Here is a 21,661-nt window from a genome sequence, read left to right on the forward strand (position 1 = left end):
CAAGCCTTTTTAAACCAAGTTTAAGAAATCTCGATTCCATTCAAATTGTGAACCATTTTCTTTCGCATTTTAATTCCTTAAACTTATTTTATTTTGTGTTTCCATGGTTACGCATTTCAAATTCATCTTTCTGGATTTAATTTCTTAAAAATGTTTTAACATCTGTCGTCATTGTTTGGAAGGGAAATGATGTTTTTTTATTTATTTTTTATTTTTTATGCCTCATTGTTGAATATACGTCATGTGACACAATTTTTATTTTCCGGGTAGACCGGGCGAAGCCGGGCAACGCAGCTAGTGGAATATAAAACTCAAATGAGATACAAAATAACATTTGAAGAACTAAATGCTTTTTTTTTCTTCACATTATTAAAAAAAAAAAAGCATACTTACATTACAATATAATACATCGCCTCTTTCTATCCTTGCGTTTGTGCTTCTTTTTATCCTTTCCTTTACGTTCCCTCTGAAATTACAATCGTTATTTTAGTAAAATGATCTTTTCTTTTTCAAAATTACTATAAAAAATTTCTGAAGCACAAGAATACAATAGCATACTTGCCAACCTTCAAAGAAAGAAAAGCGGCAGATTCTACTAGAGGTATATAGGTGATTCACCATCGACATATACTCGCTACAGAATTATTAAGTTTTGCTTTTACATAACATGAATACTGAATTTAAAGTGAAATGGGGATTTTTTGCAGATGTAAGCAAATTGGTAGCAGCAAGAAAAATATACTGCAAAGGAAAAAAAAAACAAGGAGTGATTTTGCTTAAAGTTTCGTACATTTCCCAGTCTCTACCAAAAAAAAAAATAGCTACAAAAATTTAATTACTAAAATCCGAAAAAAAAAAATCAATATATAATTAAAATAAAATATTAATTAAGTAGGTATAAGGTAGCTCATGTTAAAATAACTTCAAACTTCCAAAATAATTGAAATATTTCCAAGATGCAAAAGGATTGAAATCTGCTGCAATTTTCGGCAAAACACGTGCTTTGTTGAACATGCAATGAAAAAAGCTTCTAAAAAATTAATTTTTAATAAATGAGTTGTTAATTGGAAAAATTCTTATTCCCTGACATCGGTAGACTAGAAAAATGGCGCCATCTATTGACAAGAAAGTGAAACTTTAATGATTGACTGAAAAAAGTGCAAAAACGGGAGAAAATCGTAAAAAATCGGGAAATCGGGAGACCGAAGCAAAAAAACGGGAGTCTCCCGTTAAAAACAGTAGAGTTGGCAAGTATGCAATAGTACAAGGTAAATAAAAAGCCCAAATGTTTTTACGGAATAAAATCATAAACAGTCATTTTATTAATGTGGTGCACCTGGGAGGTGATGTGAAAGGAAGAGACCGTAGCACGGCAGCGTGGGAAATTAGTTTTCATTTCGAGGAACAGTTCTGTAAAATTGAGGAGCAGTTTTATGACATTTGCTCAGGGTTGGCAAGTTTTTGCCGGGGGTGGGAAAAACCATGGAAAAAACCACGGTTTTTACCACCCGGCAAAAATAGGTTTTTGCCAGTTTTTGCCAAAGTGGCAAAAATACATTTTGTGTTAACAACTTAAGGACAGTTTTTTTTCCTTTTATACAAAAGTAAAAGCATGAAAAGATTTTTATAAAATTTTAATTTAATTATTTTTATAGTTTAAAAAGAAATTAAGGTTTAAATTACTTTTAAAGTTATAGAGCATTTTTACTTTTAAATTATTAAACATTAAAAATTAAAATTTCAGTTTGTAACATCTAAGACAAATAATTAACTTGTAATGAAAATGTAATTAGCTTGTTTATTATAGCATTTTTTACAGAACACTAAATATCTATATAAAGTATACTTAATCAAGATGCAACTATAAAATAAAGGAAATAAAAGTAATTAAAACACAAAATACACATTTCTTTAGGTGCACAGTCATACAACATTTTCTTTTTTTTCTGACTAACATTTAATATTTAACTAGGCACTTTTAATAGGAATTAAAATTGTTTCATTACTTATAATGTTATGAACATAAAAATAAAAAAAGAATATTACATTACTTTTTTACATTAATGATGCATTATACACCATAAAAATATAGTACAGCAAACTCCCGATTATCGGCGGTCGGATTATCTGCGGATCCTTTCACTTTTTTTTTTTTTTTGAAACATGATTGTGTTGTTTTTCCCTTTTAGATTTTACATATATTTTTTATATTCAATGTTAGTAGATACAATGTAGCAATGTTTTTAGTTATAATTTGAATGAATGTGTGAGTGTCATTAATATTTTTTTATCTATTGCATGCACTAAGTATCGTTTTTTACCTATTATTCGGATTATATGCGATTTCTGCTTATCTGCGGTTATCGTGCGCTCCTATTTCGCGGATAATCGGGAGTTTACTGCACATAACTTTTTGGTTATTTCCAATAGTAAATGAACAATATTACCACAAGTAATATAATTTTTATATTGAAAATACCGTAGTAGAAAAAAATAAATATTGAAAATATCAAAATATCATGATACTTTCAAATTAAAAATTGGATATATATCATGATATACAGGGTGTTCCGTTTTAACCTGCAAGACCTTTATTTTTGCAACTGTTAGTCCAAGATGGATACTTCCAATTGCAAAAATGTTCAAAATCAGATGCAGAGTTAGGACATTGAAAGTTTGAAGCAAAAATAAAAATGAGTCAGAAAATACAAAATTTAACTTTTTATATGGGCCCCAGGTTGCTTAACTTATTTAGGGAAATAATCTCCATTGAAAGATATTACTAACACAAAAAATTTGACATTTGTGCGACCAAAACTCAGGGAGATATTCCAGTTCAAAGTTTTAAGGGACCCTACAGAAGATGAGATAGGAACTTATCACCCCTTCAGAAGAATGACAGGTTGTTGAAGTAAAAACCAAAGTATTTATATTTTTCATCGCTATTGAAAACCAAATCAAATTTTATGCTGTGATACGCAAAAACACACATCAAATCCTCGAACAATTTTAAAATCCACACGCTATGCACACATATCATTTTAAATGCTTGTTGACCGCTATATTGACGGCGAGTGAACAGTGGTGTAAGTCACAAAACGCTGCTTTTCATATCTCAGTGAATATGGGTCGTACTAATTTCTAACGTTCTGTGTTGCCACTATTTTTTCAATGGAGATTATTTCCCTAAATGTAAATTAGGGGACCTGGGGCCCGCATGAAAAGTTAAATTTTGTATTTTGAGCAATCACTATTGCTTATTGCTTTCATTTGACTGTTTTGATGTGCTATCCTTTTATTTTCCCGCCTGCACACTCTGCAGCATCACCGTCGACCGGCTCCTCACGATGCTGCTCCTCTAGCGAAAGCCGTCTCGAGGTTGCATCCATGTCCTACATACACAACAACACGCACACACGCACAAACACACACACATATACCTACACACACAAACACCGACACACATACATATACACACAAACACATACACACACACATACACACAAACACAAACATATACACACACACAAACACATACACACAAACATATACACACACACAAACACATATACATGCGCATACATACAGACACCTACACATACATACACACAACTACCCACACATTCATGCCTGCACACAGACACAAACACATATGACTACACACACATACGCATACCCCGCCCCCACGCACACAAACACTCATACACACAACTACCAACACTCATGCCTGCACACAAACACACGTGCCCACATACATATACCCTCTACACACAGACACACATACCCCCCCCCCCCCACACACACACAAACACACTCCTGATAGCGAAAAACATAACTTGAATCCAAGATGACAAAATTCAAATTATTATTTTTTTTTTGATTTATTTTTACTTCAAATTTTCAACATCTTAACTCTGCATCCGATTTTGAACATTTTTGCAGTTGGAAGTATACATCTGGGACTAATGGTTGTGAAAATAAAGGTCTTGCAGATTAAAACGGAACACCCCCTATATTTGTGAAACACACCCCCAGCTCAGTCAATTAAAGCCGAGGACTGCAGTTTCGTGCTTATTAGCACTCATCGGCCCGGCATAGGAAAGTGACTGGGCTGGAGGTGGGAAACCTCTTAAGGAAGCCAAGAGAGCCAAACAAACTGGTAGCTAATGTAGAATTAGCACACGAAACGACTGGCCGTAGCAATGGTGCGGTTCACCTCAAAGATTGAAGGCAAAGCTAGGTATTAAAAAAAAAATTATTTTGAATTTTGACATCTTGAATTCAAATTATGTTTTTCGCAATCACGAGTATGTGTATGTAGGCGTGTGTGTTTGTGTGTGTGGGGTATGTGTGTTTGTGTCTATTTTCACAACCATTACTACAAGTAATATAATTTTTATATCAAAAATATCGTAGTAGAAAAAATAAATACTGAAAATATCAAAATATCATGATATTTTCAAAATAAATATCAGACATATATCGTGATATACAGTAAACTCCCGGTTATCAGTGGTTGGTTTATCCGCGGTTTGGATTATCTGCGGTCTTTTCACTATTTTTTTAATAGTCATTAAATGCTTTTAAAACTTTTGATTGTGTTATTGCTCGTTTTTAGCTTTTACAAAATGTATATTTTTTACATTCCATGTTAGTAGATGGATTGTAGCAATGTATCTGCTATAATTTAAATGTAAGTGTGAGTGTTATTCATATTTTTTAGTGATTGTATATACAGTAGAAGACCGTTATAACGCACACCTTGGGACCAGAGCTTTTGCGTTATACAGGTTTTGGCGTTATATAGATCACTTCACACATTTTGAAACTAATATTCAGAATATAGCTATATATTAGCACTTTAGTATGAGTTTTATCTGCAATGAGAATTAAAGCACTAACATTACAATGAGTTATTCACAAATAAATATGTTTCACAATCAAAAGAAAGTGCATTATCCTGCACTTCTGCTAGCTTCATGGTTTGCATCACAGATGCCTTTTCAAGAGCCATCTGGTATTTTCTGTTTACTATGAGTCCTCATTTTCAATTTAAAAGCTTTGAATTAAGATGGAAAGATAAAAAACTTTCAAAATTTAATTTGCCCAACAATTTTTATGTTTACATGACAAAACAGAAGGAGTTTTCCTACTTCAAAACCTATTGTTTACTTCTGAAAAGTTGTGTGGTTTATAGAGAATTGCATTATATAGGTCGGAGTTATAACGGTCTTCTACTATAGTAGTAACTTCTTTTACTTATTATTTGGATTATCTGCGGTTTTCGCTAATCTGCGGTTACCGTGCCACCCTATTCCACGGATAATCAGGAGTTTACTGTATATCATGATATATATCAACTGACATACATTGGCCAACCCTAAAATGAATAGAGGCAAAAAAAAATGAAAAGGAGGAGAAGACTCACGTCTTTGCGTATTTCCCGAACGAGGGTGTAGAAAGCGTCGTCCACCCCCATCCTTGTCTTGGCAGAGGTCTCTATGAAGGGGATTCCGTAGTTCTTCCCCACTTCCGCGGCCTGCATCATGTCCACCGACCTCATCGGAAGATCACATTTATTGCCCACCACTGCAACACACGTTCAGAAAAACATCACCATCGAGCAACAGACACATAAGACGAAATCAAAGTTAACATATTACACCATAGACTAATAATAAGAGTAGACCGAGCTTTCTCATTCTTGCTGATGAAGAAAATTGGTTCAGAGATGTATCATGTGACTAGTGGAACGGCTTTGGCAGCATGGTTGCTAGATGGCAGCATTATCTATAGTTTGGCACTCGACATGTATTTTAAGACAATGTGTTTTCATTATAATTTTTTTTCTGCAGGTGCAGAGATTGAACTGTTTTTCTTTTAGTGATGCATTATTTTGACATTAGTAATAGTTTTTGATCAGTTTTCGGTAACTTTTATTTCATTTGGAGCTTTCAGCGTCGGCGTGAACGAAATGGCATAAACATTTTGCGTCAACGCAAAAATGTACTCATCGGTATCTTAAATTGAAACTGTAGGTAAAAATCTTACCGTTTGCCGATTCTTCTCGGGTCGCTTGCATCTTTTATTGCTTCGAGAGTTATTGAAATGGACTAAAGAAAATGCACAGTACTATCTAAACGAAAAACTCGCTATATTGACAAAATATTTACAACTTGGAATAACAAATTTACAAATCGGACTCCATAAAAGATCATTCTTCCGTGTTCCATCAATTCTATTTATTTTATTTATTGTTGATCGTCTGCTACGATCAACGCCCGCTGTTGCTGGGATATCCACCAGTCACATGGTTTGGTTTATGAGCAGCAAAAGGGTTGCCATAGCTCGGTCTACTCTTATTATTAGTCTATGTATTACACCGCATTATCCAGCATGCCGGAAAAAGGCGAAATTCACCGGCACACCCGGAAAGTCGAATTTTCCGGCATGCCGGATAATTCGAGATTTATTTTGCAACGAAACAAAAGTAAATTTCCCCATTTGGTTCCAATCAGAGAGCAAACCATTGTAAGGAGAAAAAAAAATCCCAAAAGTAACCTTCTTTCAAAAAAAAAAAAAGTGTATTGTATATACAGGGTATCTGCTACATTTCGAGTTTTGAAATCCATGACTTTCCCTGACTTTCTATGACTTCTGCTCATAACTTTCCATGCCTCATGGGACGCTATTTTTCCAGAAAAAACATTAATTTCTCACAAGAATATAAATTTTTGCTTTGTGAAAAATAAATTGCAATCATCTGATTTATGCTTTGGACATATGTTTACAAAAATTCACATTAAAGTGAAATGTACTAGCCATTATAACTGAAACACAATTAATGCAACAATGACTACTGATACACATGAAATAATTAAAGAGGTTCACTTAATTATTTTGCTACCAAGGATACATACATTTATATATGTAAAATTTTTGGAAATATTTTTTGGATCCCAGTAAATCATAAAAAAATTTTTCTAGTGGTAAGAATTTACATGAAAACAAATTTAGTATTTTTTCTCAGAAAAATCTGGTGTGATACACAATAATTTCTCAATTACTAAAATTACTGAAAAAAAAAAATTTTAATTGCAAAATGAATTTTCAAAACAAAAGTAACTTCATACGTGCAGCAATAATGACGTAAAACTGCTGGTGAATAGCAAAACATTTAAGCTTGGCCCTTTTTTTTTCCTCTTTTGCATTTTTTAAAATAAATATTTTTACAAACAAATAATGAATCTGAAACTTATTCTTTTAAAGCTAGCAGTTTTCTAAAAAGAATATGTGATTAGCAATAATTTAGTTAATATTAAAATTACGCTTACAATAAATAAAATAAACAAATAATCAGAAAAAAATAAAATATTAAATTTAAGTACTTAACAACGGACTTATCAGGCATTACCCGATAAAGTTTTAGGATGGGCTACAAATATTGAAAATTCCCTGACTTCTGTAATTTATTTATGTCCTAAATGTCCTTTAGTAATTCTTTAGACCAATTTCATTTTCTAAAATGTGTATTAGCTTAAGACACTGCTGAAAATTAATGATTATTTTTATGAGTATCTTCAATTAACTCGGATGCAAATGACTTAAAATTTTCGACTCAAATGAGAGCGGCAAAATTAGGAATATACAAGTCCCCAACTACACAATTAGACATATAAGGATGTTGAAAATAATGCTAAACACAAAATTATAAATGTCCAAACGGTAGAATAACATCGCAAAGAAAAACGAGCGAGTGTTATAGAAGCAGATGCAATCGGATTTCGAAATGTGTAAAAAATTGAACCGATCGGTAAAAGCGTAAGAAACGGCTAAGATGCCTAAAATTTGCACCCAATTTGTTGAAATCGGTTAAATATGCATGCTCTTGAACTCAAAATCCATGACCAGTTGTCAGGTACCATGATTTATGAGCTTTTTTTGTTGAAAATCATGACTTTCCATGACCATTTTTAATCAAAATCCATGATTTCCCATGATTCTCCCTGACTTTCCATATGCGCGGACACCCTGTATATATAAGTATGAGGCCGATTTTTGAGTGAAATTTTTTTTCAAATACAATACTTTCTTTTTTTTGTAAAAGGAAGTAAAAAAGTGGAATGGTTATTTATCGAAAGTCTCACCCTGTTTCATATAATTTACTTTAGGGACTTTTCACAATATTTTGGACAAATGTAGAATTCGTAACATGACAAATTTTTTGCCATAACTATTTAATTTACTGTTTGATTAGCACATAATTTCAATTTGAGTTTGTGTGTGGGTAGAACAAACTCCAAAAAAATGTGCTAATCAAACAGTAAATTAAATAGTTACAGCAAAAAAAGTGTCACGATGAGGACTGTACCTAATTGTCAAAAATACTGTGAAATGTCCCTTTAATTAAAAAAAAAATAGTACAAAACGCCATCTCTCTACATTAAGAACCTAAAAAACATCTTTATTTCATCAAACCCATATTTGGTGGTAACCAATAAGACATTTCCAGTGATTTTTTAAAAGTAGGAAATACATGACAGCTGCAATTACTGTACGCTATTGTTCTGAGGGTACAGAGCGCAAGTATCTGCAGATTCACAACAGATTCTTCAAAGATTTTTGAAGAACCTATTGTTGACAGTGAAACACCTCAACTATTTTTTGCATGGGACGTTTTTTGTGAATACAAAGCGGACATCCACATGAAGTCGGAAAACTCAATGAACTTCAATCACAAATACCTACAGGGGCCAATCCAGGATTTTTTTTCTCGCTACCTATTTTTGTGAAAGTATTGCATCATTCTATTTTTGTGAATGTTCTTTTTTATCAGCATTGTTTTTGTGAACTTTTAGACGCATCCTCATTTTTGTAAACGAAGTAGTGGAACCAGTGAAATTTTAGTTCGAAAAGTGTAAATGTCATCTAGTATTATTTTTAACAGGTTTCGTTTTTTTTTTTTTGGGGGGGGGGGCTGAAAACCTATGAAGTAGGAAAAATACCATCGTCATTTCAGCTTAATGGTCTATGTACTGTGTACAATATAGGAAATGATGAGAAAAACGGTTCCTCAAAACAGATGTTTAAAGATTGCGATAAAATTGCATAAATACACTTTGGTGTGAAACAGCTAAAATTGAGTTAAAATACTACAAAAAGGTTTCTATTTAAGCGATTGTTCACATAAACCTGCTTAGAATTTTATTTTATGAGTAAATTTTGTTTTAAACAGAGAAACAAATTTTATGTTTTAAAATGCTAATTTTTGTGAAACTTTCGATGTTTTTGTGAAGCCACTGATTTTATAACTTGATTTTTGTGAAAGTACCGATTTCAAAACAAGATTTTTGTGACGGTACCGAAAAACGGTAGCAAAATCAATCAGCCTGTATTGGGCCCTGACAAATGAACATATTAAAGGCTACTTACAAACCATAGGAACATCGTCGGCATCTTTTACTCTTTTGATCTGGAAGAATGAAAAAAAAGGGAAAATTAAAAATGGTTCACATTTCATTTTTGAAAAAAAAATTCAAAAAGAGGATAACACAGAAAGAAATGGTCAAGATATTACTAGCTCTTGATTTAGAATGTAAATTTAATGCCCTTTCATGCCAAAAAACTCTCATCAAGTTAGCTCATATAATTGTTGCACAACGGGGTAAAAACGATAGAAACGCCTTTCGTGTCAACCCTGATATTTTCGGACATGGGGCTCACACAATGTTACCAGATTAGGGGAAATTTCCCCATTTTGGGGAAATCTGGTGCTCCCTGGGGAAATTGGTTTTGAGGGGAATTCTATGGGGAAAATTTTTTTTTTCTTGGGGAAATAATCCTGGGGAAAAAAAACCTCGGGGAAAAAAGTTTTTTTTTTGTATTTAAATTTGCATCAAGAAGTAGTAGTTACATTGTTTGTATCAAACAGCATTGGTTTAGCTTTGCTCAACTTTATGGAATTCGCATTATGTGGAATATTATGCTACGGAATTCGCATTATTGTTCTGCGTGCGTAACTAGTTGATAGGTGAAAAAGGTAAAAATGAGTGTGATGAAGAATGTTCTTGGATAAATATATACAGTAAACTCTCGATTATCGGCGGTCGGATTATCCGCGGTTTGGATTATCCGCAGGTCTTTTTACAACTTATTATTTTTTTTAACGGTCATTAAATGTTTTTTAAACTTATGATTGTGTTACCGTTAGTTTTTAGCTTTTACATGCATATATTTTTTTTACATTCAATGTTTGTAGACGCAATGTTTTTAGCTGTAACTCAAATGTACGTGTGAGTTTTCTGCCCATTGTTTAGCTATTGTAAACAATAGTACCGTTCTTTACCCATTATTCGGATTATCCGCGGTTTTCGCTTATCCGCGGTAACCGTGCCACCCTATTCCGCGGATAATCGAGAGTTTACTGTACAAAAATCAAAGTTTAAATATACATACAGAGTCAGAGTAGTAAATGCGAGTAGAAAAAAAAAATTTGGTTATTTCTTATCTTTCGGTCAGGCGCTTGTATTTATGACTTGTGGCACCCGCACGACTTTGCCCGTAGTAGAAAATTAAAAGGTCTATTGGTCCCCCTGCATATTTACAAATAATGCATGATGAATTTCTCGCCAATTGGCTTGCCCACGTTACGGTTCCTTGTTATGATAACTTGGTAATTGACTCGTCCATCTTATGATCATTTTGATGGGGAAAATGTTCTTAAAATTGGAATAGAAAAAGAACAAAATCGAATTTTCGAAAAATTGCTTCAAGGTGCACACCCCCGTGCTACAAACTAATTCTTTGCCAAATTTCATGAAAATCGGCCGAACGGTCTAGGCGCTATGCGTGCCAGAGATACTGACGATATCCAGACAGAGAGACTTTCATCCTTATTATTAGAAAACATAAAGATGACAAAAAAAAAGGGAGGGGGGATGGGAAGAAAAAAAAAGTTGGCGAATTTTATGAGAAAATTTGGCTATTTGGGGGAAAAAAAATTTTCAACAGACAAAAATATTAGAGGGAGTCGATTCATTTTATGAAAATATTAGTGGAAAAATAATTTTTGAATTTGGGGAATTTTGATAGAAAACATCGCTTTTTGGGGAAAAGTTGAAAGGGAATGGGGGAAATCTGATTTTGACCATCTGGCAACACTGAGCTCACAGGAGTGAGCTCTATACTCTGGCTTTATGCTGGAAAATAAATTTTAAAAAAATGTAAAACAAACCACTAGGAAAAAAATATAATATTTTATTATTTTTTAAATATTTATGGGGGGAATACCCCCATGAGTCTCCTCCAAATGTTCATGCTTTTATACTTTACATCTCTCTAGCCCCTCAAAAGAGTGTTAAGGACCAATACATACTTGCCAACCTCCGAAGGAATAAAAACAGGAGATTCCACTAGAGCTACATAGGCGATTCACCAGCGACATATCTTCGCAACAGAATTATTAAATTATGCTTTTAAGTAACATGAATACTTAATTTAAAGTGTAATGGGGATTTTTCACAGATGTAAGCAGCAAGAAAAATATAGTGCAAAGGAAAAACCAAATGATGAGTAACTTTGGTTAAAGTTTCGTACATTCCCCAGTCTCTACCAAAAAAGTAGCTACAAAAAATTAATTACTAAAATAAAAAAAAATCATTATCTAATGAAAATAAGATATAAAATAAGTAGGTATGGAGTAACACATGTTAAAATAACCTCAAACTTTCAAAATAATTTAAATATTTTCAAGATGCAAAGGGATTGAAATCTGCTGCAATTTTGGCAAAGCACGTGCTTTATTGAACATGCAATGAGGAAAGCTTCCAAAAAATTAATTTTTACTAAATGAGTTATTAATTGGAAAAAAATCTTATTCCCTGAGATTGGTATACTAGAACAGGGCGCCATCTATTGAGAAGAAAGTGAAACTTCTTGATGTTGAATGAAGAAACTGCAAAAACGGGAGAAAATCGTAAAAAACGGAAAATCGGGAGATGAAAGCAAAAAGCGGGAGTATCAGGCCAAAAACAGTAGAATTGGCAAGTATGCTAATACAATGCTCCCTTCCCTTCCAATAAATAATTGCTATATAACTGTCGAAAATTGAAAAAAAATGTTGGGTGGCATTTACAAAAAGTAAGATGTGTTGGGGGAAAATGCAGGTCATATTTAGTGTGTCATTTTACATAAGAATCAGCAAGAATTATATCAGAAGTATTTTTTGAAGCACTATACCAGACATAAAGAGTATGAAGTGAACAAAAAAAAAAAAAAAAATCAAAATAATCCTTTTTTTTCACCTTTTTCTAAGAAATGAGCCTAGAATAATATTTTGCACTAAAATAAATTATCCCACAAATTAGAGATGCGTCATCGAGAGATTTGCTTTCTCGAACAATTTCGCAACGGGCAAGACCAATAAGTAAAGGATAAAGGTTCAATTGATTTCAGATTCAAATGAACATCTCAACAGGACAGGGTTTCCGCTACGGTCGCATTTTTCGCATAATGCGAAAACACTATCTGAATTGCGACAATAAGCAATGCATTTTTGCTTTTTTGCTCAAATAAAAAATAAATTTTTTAAATAAAGGAAAAATGTATGATCCTAGAAAGGAAGCATGTGTGGCGATAATCAACTTAATCTTTTTTAAATCTTAGCTAAGATGTTTAAACTACAATTAAGTTCAATAACTATTAGTCTTATCTAGCATTATGTCCCCCCCAAAAACTGCTTTATTAGGAGGAGGAGACTGCAACGTTCTAAACACCAATCGTGTTTTCTTTTTTTATTTTATGTTTAAAAAAAAATTGCTGTTGTACCTCAAAGATGTCACAAATGAAATATGAATTTTATTTTCAACTGGAGATGAAACACACTGAGGCATATATAAATATATTAGGATGTGTAACATTTTAGCATTTTGCTAACATTTTTCCATCAATTTTAGCTTTTATGCTAAAGAACTTTTGAACCCAGCTTCTGCAACAGGATCAATGATTTGCATGAATTAACTTACAAATCTCTCAAAGATGGCCATCAATAGAACAAACAAAACAGGAGTGTCTTATGACGGACAGCTTCAGTGGGCCATTGATTCACAGGGCAATGCCGGTTAAATATATTTTGTTTAGAATGTTATGTTAAAAGAAGAGAGGGGCGTGCACAGGAGGGGGGGGGACACCTGTAGGCCTGGGCTGGAACCTGAAGGGGGCCCAATATTTTTTGAATGAGGGGTGAATAATACGGAGGGGGGCAAGACTGCCCATACGAAAAGTTTAAGGGGTGGTTCAGATATTTTCTCATGGTTTAGCAGGAGATTATCCCCATAGAAACCGATTTCAGTACAGATTAGAGTCATTAAAATTTGACATTTTTAATAACTTATTCATTAATGGCTGGAAAATAAATGTTTTTACATTTTTTCAAAAAAAAAAAAAAAAATACTAAAAGCAAGGATGTTTTCATTTTAAAGGGGGGCTAGAGCCCCAACTTGCTCCCCCCCATATGGGCGCCCTTGGGAGGGGGCGACCCCAAATGTCATTTGCAATGGGCCCTGAAATTTCTGTATACATCCCTGAAAGGAGATCGACAGAAAAATGGGATGACAAATGAACAGGCACAAAACATACTTTGAAACAAGAATGTACAGTAGAAGATCGTTATAACGCCGACCTATATAACGCAGTTCTCTGTAAACCGTACTACTTTTCAGAAGTAAACAATAGATTTTGGAAGCTTAAAAAATCCCTCTGTTTTGCTTTGCAAGCATTGAAATTGTAAGGAAAATCAAATTTTGAAACAGTTTTTCATCTTTCCATCTTATTTCAAAGCTTTTAAATTGAAAATGAGTACTCATAGTAAACAGAAAATACCAGATGGCTCTTGAAAATGCAGCCGTCGCGCAAACCATGAAGCTAGCAGAAGTGCAGGATTTTGATTGTGAAACATATTTATTTGTGAACAACAGTTGTAATATTGGTGCTTTAATACTCATTACAGATAAAACTCATTCTGAAGTGCTAATATATAGACATATTCTGAATATTGGTTTCAAAATTTGTGAAATGACCTATATAACGCAAAAGCTCTAGTCCCAAGGTGTGCGTTATAACGGTCTTCTACTGTATACCCAGTACGATTCAGCGTAAAAATAGCGTGATACAGAAACGAATACATACCTGTTCTCTATACATACTAATATCTTCAAAGGATTTGGCATTATTCACGGCAAACACGAGAAGAAATCCCTCTCCTGTTCGCATGTATTGATCTCTCATAGCACTGGAACGGAAAAACGTACACTCGTCAATGATTTTTCAACCAAATACATTCGTAAACAGCACCAAATCAAAGTGTTTCCTTTATATACTATTAATCACCTTTCCATACTTTGTGAAATGATGATAACTTTTTCACTTATTACATTATTTTTTTAACTGTTTACTAATTATTTTATTTATTTATTTACAGTAGAACCTCTACTATCCGAGCTAATTGGGACTGCTAGTGCCTTGGATGTCAGAAATATCGGGTAATAGAAACTTTGTAAAAGATCTGTCAGGATCTCATATTTTTAAAAAGTATTAATTAAAATACAATAGAATATTTTTAAAACATAAATATGACCATGTAAAAAGCAATGTTTTACAGTTAAAAACTAATATAGAAAATAACTTGTAGTAAGTTTTTAAAAAAAATTATTTATTTTTTTTAGAGTACCAATTGAAAGATGCATTTAAAGAAACAAACTTCTAGAAAATATTCTTATTTTCAAACTTAAAACTCTTCATTTAATATTAAATATTATTATTTTTTTAATATACATAGTTTTTGGCTCGGGTAACAGAAACCTTGGTTAATCGAGGTTCTGCTGTATTTATTTTCAATTCATACACTGTACTCCCAATTATACGGTTTGTGGATTATCTGTACAGCCAAATATTTAAATTTAAAAATTTTAAATTAATTAAAGCTAAAAATGATGCCAAGTTTTTTTCATATTTCCTTACTAGTACTAATGTATTACTTTTTGTATTAGTGGAGTATCGTTATTAAACCCAAAGTATTTTATATACCACCGTGTACTTGGTCATTTTTGGATTATCTGCGTTTTTCGATTATCCGTGTACACCAGTGCATTATTTAGCAAGGATAATCGGGAGTACAGTGTAGTTATAACAGAATTCATGATTGATTGACTATAGATATTTATTAACACTTAAGATTATATTAGTTTTTCTTCTTGGTGGCTGTTTCATATTCAAATGAGTTTGTAACAGAAAGGCTAATGTATATATCATAAGATCTAAGAAAAATTGAAAAGCAAAAAAATTTTAATGTAACATCTCTTTCATTAAAAATACTTAAATAATAATACTGCATACATGGTACTCTACTACATCTTTCATTTCTGTATATTTTTTCAAAAATGTGTTCAATTACCAATTGCCGAACATTGAAAACTGCTTACTATTCAGCTGCCAAACAGTGAAATATTCAGCCCAACCGAATATAATCGGATTGTCTGCCAAATAGGCAGTATACCCAATATAAGTCGAATATTCGGTGCATCTCTAGTCAAAACGTACATGTAAAATTACTGACAGCTCTGTTATGACCATTCAGAGCTCGTAGTTTTGTCCCTGCTATAAATTCATCAGTCGACTAGTATACCTCAAAACCAGAGTTGGCCAGATTGGACTCAATTCGGTTGGACCAATGGGTTTTTTTGAAAAAAACCCATTTAAAAAAAAAACATTATTTAGCCCACTTTTGGGGTTTTTTAAATTTTCTGACAAGATTTAAAAAAAATTAATTTAAATACTTTCACAATTTAAACTTCTTTTTTATTTGTTCTTCACCACAGACAATGGACATAAAAAATGAATTTTGAACTTTGATAGTATTTCTTAACTCTTAACAGCATTAAAAAAAAATACTTCAAAGATTTTAAATAAATGTATTTAACTTTTTTCTTTAACTGGTCAATAAATAACTCAAATTATCTTGACCGAGTCCTGTCACGTCTGATTTTCTCAATATTTGTAGATTGTACAGAGGAAATTACTCTAGTTAAAAGGCTTTCATGTGAATTATTTTCTGCAAACCAAAACGTCACAAAGTTCGAATAAACAAGGTATATTTTTTAGAAATTAACAGGTTTTTCAAACGGTCGGACAGAAAACAGAATAGGATGTACAGTATATTCATCATCTTATGAAAAAGTTTAATATTTCTTACTGTGTATACAGAAATAGAAAAACAGACAACCAACCTAAAATTCAAAGAAATGTCTTGATTAAGCTGGAATTCAGTAAAAAGGGATTTAAACTACGTGAGGTTCTACAGTAGTTTTGCATGACAAAATGAAATAAAGTACAATGCAAAAAAAATGTAGTAATTAAAAACGAACAATAGATTTTATCACTCGAGAAATAACTTTGCCCTAACTGTTGGTAATCATGGAAACTAAAAAATCTGAAACTTCATCATTCTTGTGTTTCGTCGTCTTTTTAACTTTTCTTCAGAAAACGCTGAATTTTCCAGCTTTTTTCACCCCAAGACAATTTTTGTACTTTGTTCATATATTTACGCTACAATATGCTACAAGCACCCTACATTTTCCCTAAAAAAAGACAAAAAAAAAACCCCACATTTCTTTTTAAAAAACCCAGTTTTAGTCGGGGTTTTTTTGGGGTTTTATTTAAAAAAACTCAAAAAACCCTGGGTCCATAGGCTTTTTAAAAAAACCCCAGGTTTTGGCCAACCCTGCTCAAAAGAGCAATTTTTAACATGCTGGAGCATTAAAATAGGGCGGCAATACCTGCAAATGAAACTGCCAATTGTATATATACAATTGGTTTTTTTGCATATATGCAAAAAAACTCTCAATTAACAGGTCTAGCAGAGCATAATTATTTCTCTAAAGCCTCTCAATTATACAACATGTAAAAATAAAATACACTCACAGAAATAGTAATACAGCTACTATGAATATATAGTTGAACTCTTTTAATAGGACCACAATCAATATGGATTTCACTGATAAAAGAAAACAGAGCCAAACACTTGTTGGCATTTCCAGTTCGCTTCGAGACAAAAAACTGTCTATCCTTTTTTAATTTTCAATTTATTTTAAAAAGTAATTTACATTTTCCATACCCTTAACTAGATTACAATATGTGCAATGTGCATTTGCAAAGGTAGTCAAGTGATCCAAAGTTTTTTCCCTCACCCCCAAAGCAGAATACTTTACGATGTTCTGCAACGTAAAATCATTTCACCAAAATTGTTCTGCCAGTACTTCAAGCATTGTACGCGAAAAATCGTGACATTTCCCACAAATTGGGTGCCAAAATTCAAAATCGTTTCACATAGGTTTTTTTTTTAAACTGAACTGTTGCTATTTATTTCTGTGCGAATGAGATACTTCCGGAAACATCACAGCTTTCAACCAAATGATTAATTAAAGAGCTCTGAATTTGGAAAATTAGTTGATCATGAAAACTATAAAATCAAAAAAAAAAACTTTAACAGGGTGTCAAACCTAAACCGATTGAGTTTCTCCAAAAATAGTTTATGTGCTTTCTAAAATGCATAGAAAGAGCAAAGATACAAAATTTCATAAAAATTCGAACCTAGGTGTCAAACCATTTTTTTTTTTTGGGTTAATTTTGCATGGCATGAAGGATCAATTAAAATAATGTTACTAAATAAAGAAATTACTGAAATAATAAATAAAATGAGTCGAGTTTGGGTTGCATGTATTAAAACAATTCAAAACTTTCTAAATCATTTAAATAATTTCTAGATGCAAAGGGATTGAAATCTCAAACAAGACACGCAATTTCTGGCGACGGCCATGTTTCAATGTTTGCATGTTTCCAAAACATACGTGTGTGGCGGAAATTGCAGTGGATGAAGATCGATTGGGAAAATCCTACAAAGGACTTATTGAATTCAACATCGCGAGCTTTCCGCCAAATTATCGTTATTTGCGAGAATTTTAGATTTTCTTCTAATTTTAAGAAATCTGCAGAATTCTATCTTGAGTTGGGAGATATTTGTAGAAAATCTGCAGTTTCTACAGATTTTCGGCACAGCGGTTTCTGCAGATTTTGGACGCCGCGGTTTCTGCAGAAATTTCACTGAAATTTGCAGAATTTCTGCAGAAAATACGTCAGTTTTCCTCTCACATTTGAACAGAATTGTTCTGCAGCTGAAGTATCTGCTTTGGGGTCCCTCACCTTTTTGTATTTCTTTGAAATTTGACTTATCAATTGCACCCATTGAGGTAATCAAAAGTCCAAATTTTTAGATTTTTATCTCTATTATTTTTTGGTTTATGACACTTTGATTATTCAAAAAACCCTCTTTTTTTTCATGAATGCTTGAACATAAAATGGACGATCACTCAGCACCAAATATAGATAGAAAGATTTGGTAAAAAGCATTTAAAAGTACATTAGTTGCTGTTTAATGGGATATGCAACATGACCAATTTCAGAAATATTTTAATTTTTGAAAAATGAAATTTGAATTTTAAATTTAAATTTCTCAGAAAAGGTATAATGTTTTTTTCTAAGAAATTCTCAAAAATTTGTGTGTGTTTTATGTTTATTTGTGCACAGTTTCAAGTTGGGATCTCAATGAGATGATATTTTTATGAATTTTCAAATAAAATTTGACTTATGAAATAATGACATTTTTCACATTCTAACAGTTAAATATGGGGTTCTCTAACTGGGGATGATTTTTAGATTGGATTGGAAAAAAAGATTAAAAGTGGTGGGGGGGGGGGAGGGAGGCTTACCAATCTATAAATTAATGTCAGCTCATTTCAAGCATAATCATGATCAATTACTACCAGGGGCCAATCCAGGATTTTTTTCTTGCTACCTATTTTTGTGAAAGTATTGCATCATTCTATTTTTGTGAAAGTTTTTTTTTATCAGCATTATTTTTGTGAAATTTTAGACACATCCTAATTTTTGTAAAAGAAGTAGTGGAACAAGTGAAATTTTAGTTCGAAAAGTGTAAATGTCATCTTGTATTATTTTTAACAGGTTTCGTTTTTTTTTTTGGGGGGGGGGGCGGTAGGGGGAACTGAAAACCTAAGAAGTACGAAAACTACCATCGTAATTTCAGCTTAATGGTCTATGTACTGTGTACAATATAGGAAATTATGAGAAAAACGGTTCCTCAAAACAGATGTTTAAAGATTGCGATAATATTGCATAAATACACTTTGGTGTGAAACAACTAAAAATGAGTCAAAATACTACAAAAAGGTTTCTATTTAAGCGATTGTTCATATAAACCTGCTTATAATTTTATTTAATGAGTATATTTTGTTTTAAATAGAGAAACAAATTTCATATTTTAAAATGCGAATTTTTGTGAAATTTTCGATGTTTTTTGTGAAGCTACTGATTTTATTACTTGATTTTTGTGAAAGTACCAATTTCAAAATAAGATTTTTGTGAAGGTACCGAAAAACGGTAGCAAAATCAGCCTGGATTGGGCCCTGACTACTTACTAGACCATTCTGCGGACTTTCGTCTCGAACGGGTTAAATACATTTTTATACACAAGATTTACTGCTTTTTTTTTACAGAACCGTCATTTTGACCATTTCCGGCCGTTCTAGGCAGGAGGGAATATCGGTCGTCCCAGAGTCGATAGAGTTCAACTATATATTGACATAATTTTTGAGCCGGCCAACTAACATTACCTATACTCCTCTTGACCTGCGGTATCTAAAATGTCTAAAAGGCAAGTTTCACCATCTATGACAACTTGTTTCCTATATGAGTCCTCTATTCACGGGAAGAGAGAAAAAAATAATTAATTATAAAGACTGACTTACACAGTTAAAAAAAAGAAAAAAAAATCATTTTTTAAAAATCATTATATAAATGATGGCAATAATTAAATACGTTATTAAATACTGCAATTGATTCTTTAAAACAAATTAATTGCCATTGAGTAATATTGATGCTGGAAGTAAAAACTACCTTAAACCTTAACAAAAAAAAAAACAATACAGTCGGACCTCCGTATATCGAAGTAGCAAATTACTTTTAAAAAAATTCGAACATATAGAAATTTCGATATATAGAAACAATCTTATTTTATCGTACAAATCTCCTAAAACATTAAAATTAAGGCTAATTTTCGTGCATGAAACCCAATTTCTTATATATATGAGCATCGGATTAAACCAAAGTTAATAACTGAAAAATTATCAGAAATTACAATTTTGTGCCTTCATACATCTTCATTCTTCGGCAGTTCAACTTGAATCGCAGCATGAGGGGATATTCGTTTTGACAATGTGATCGAGAGGAAAGTAAAAAATCGGTCTACTCAACTTGAACGATTTTTACTGCAGCTAAAAAGACTAGGAATGATAAAAAAAGGATAACTTGAAACTGATTTTACAGTGTTACTGGTTACATCTAAGATTTGAAATGAGCTTGAGGGAATTTAAGAACTCCAGAATGGAATAACAACCTATCTACACACCCACAAACCCAGATTTCTTATGAGTTTCTTAGCAACCTTTAGTAAACATAATTTTCTCATCTAACCTTCATTTTTCATGAGACAAACAGTCTAAAGTGGAAAAAAAAATCTATGAATGTCTCGAAAATAATTTGAATATATAGAGATTTTTTCGATATATAGAAACAATTTTTCTATGTAATGAACATTGAAATTTGCTGGGATTTTGATACATAGAAAATTTCGATATGTGGAAGTTCGATATATGGAGGATCGACTGTATTTAAACATACGAACATATTTTTTTAAAAATCATTATATAATTGATGGCAATTATTAAAAATACATGATTAAATACAATATATTCTTTAAGATAACTAATTGCCCTTGAGTGATATTGATGCTGGAAGTACTAACTATCCTTAAACTAGATAATTTGTTTTAAAACACCTTCATTTCAAAACTAGTTATTTAGCTAAGCTTAGTCTGGTTTAGGTGATGATGCAGAAATGGTGCTTTAATTAATCACTTCACTCTTTTTGCTTAAAAATCCTTCGTTTTTATAAAATTTCTTTTCACTAATGCAAGAATTAGTTCAAGCTTTTCATTTCAATAACTTGAAATAATAATAATAATGAGTCAAAGAACTCAATGTTTCAATAGTAAACTTACAATTCAGCTTTGTATACTAATTGCATGTTATATATATGCTAAATTAAAAAAAAAAAAAAAGAAAACTCAAAATTTACTGTACTTATTTATTTTTATTTCTGCTTGTTTATTTTTTACAATTACAGAAAAAACAATCCTTTGTAAAGTTTCAAAAATTGTTTTAAAGCTATACTAAAGTTGATAACACAATTGTTTTTCATAATGGGAATAAAATTTAAAGAAATGTTAAAAATAATCATTTTTGAATCTGAAAATAAAAAATAATCAATCAAAAATCATAATTTAAACATTTGAATGAATCACACATTTCCCAGACATCTGCTTTTTCTTATTTTTCTCCACTGAATTATTTGACTTACAAAATCTACGGCCAGATTAAAAATCCTCAATACTCATTAGTTAAATTTATTTTCTTAAAATCTTCATAAACTATATTTTTGGGTAAACTTGATAAAAATTGAGGCAAACTTTTGCAGA

The 21,661-nt window shown here is 32.1% G+C and overlaps 1 protein-coding gene across 1 annotated transcript in view; it reads right to left on the bottom strand.

Annotated features, from left to right (window-relative positions):
* Positions 1-394: 394 nt before the first annotated feature.
* The window catches only part of LOC129217731 (GTPase HRas), a 51,668-nt gene continuing 30,401 nt past the window's right edge, over positions 395-21,661 (bottom strand). The window contains exons 4-8 of the mRNA XM_054852067.1: positions 19,740-19,824; positions 14,185-14,287; positions 9,433-9,472; positions 5,429-5,589; positions 395-466 (exon numbers count right to left, since the gene is read on the bottom strand). Of these exons, the coding sequence (XP_054708042.1) occupies positions 395-466; positions 5,429-5,589; positions 9,433-9,472; positions 14,185-14,287; positions 19,740-19,824 (461 nt within the window). The remainder of the gene's footprint in view (positions 467-5,428; positions 5,590-9,432; positions 9,473-14,184; positions 14,288-19,739; positions 19,825-21,661) is intronic.

Source organism: Uloborus diversus, chromosome 2 (assembly GCF_026930045.1).
Source record: "Uloborus diversus isolate 005 chromosome 2, Udiv.v.3.1, whole genome shotgun sequence".
Classification (NCBI taxonomy): Eukaryota; Metazoa; Arthropoda; class Arachnida; order Araneae; family Uloboridae; genus Uloborus; species Uloborus diversus.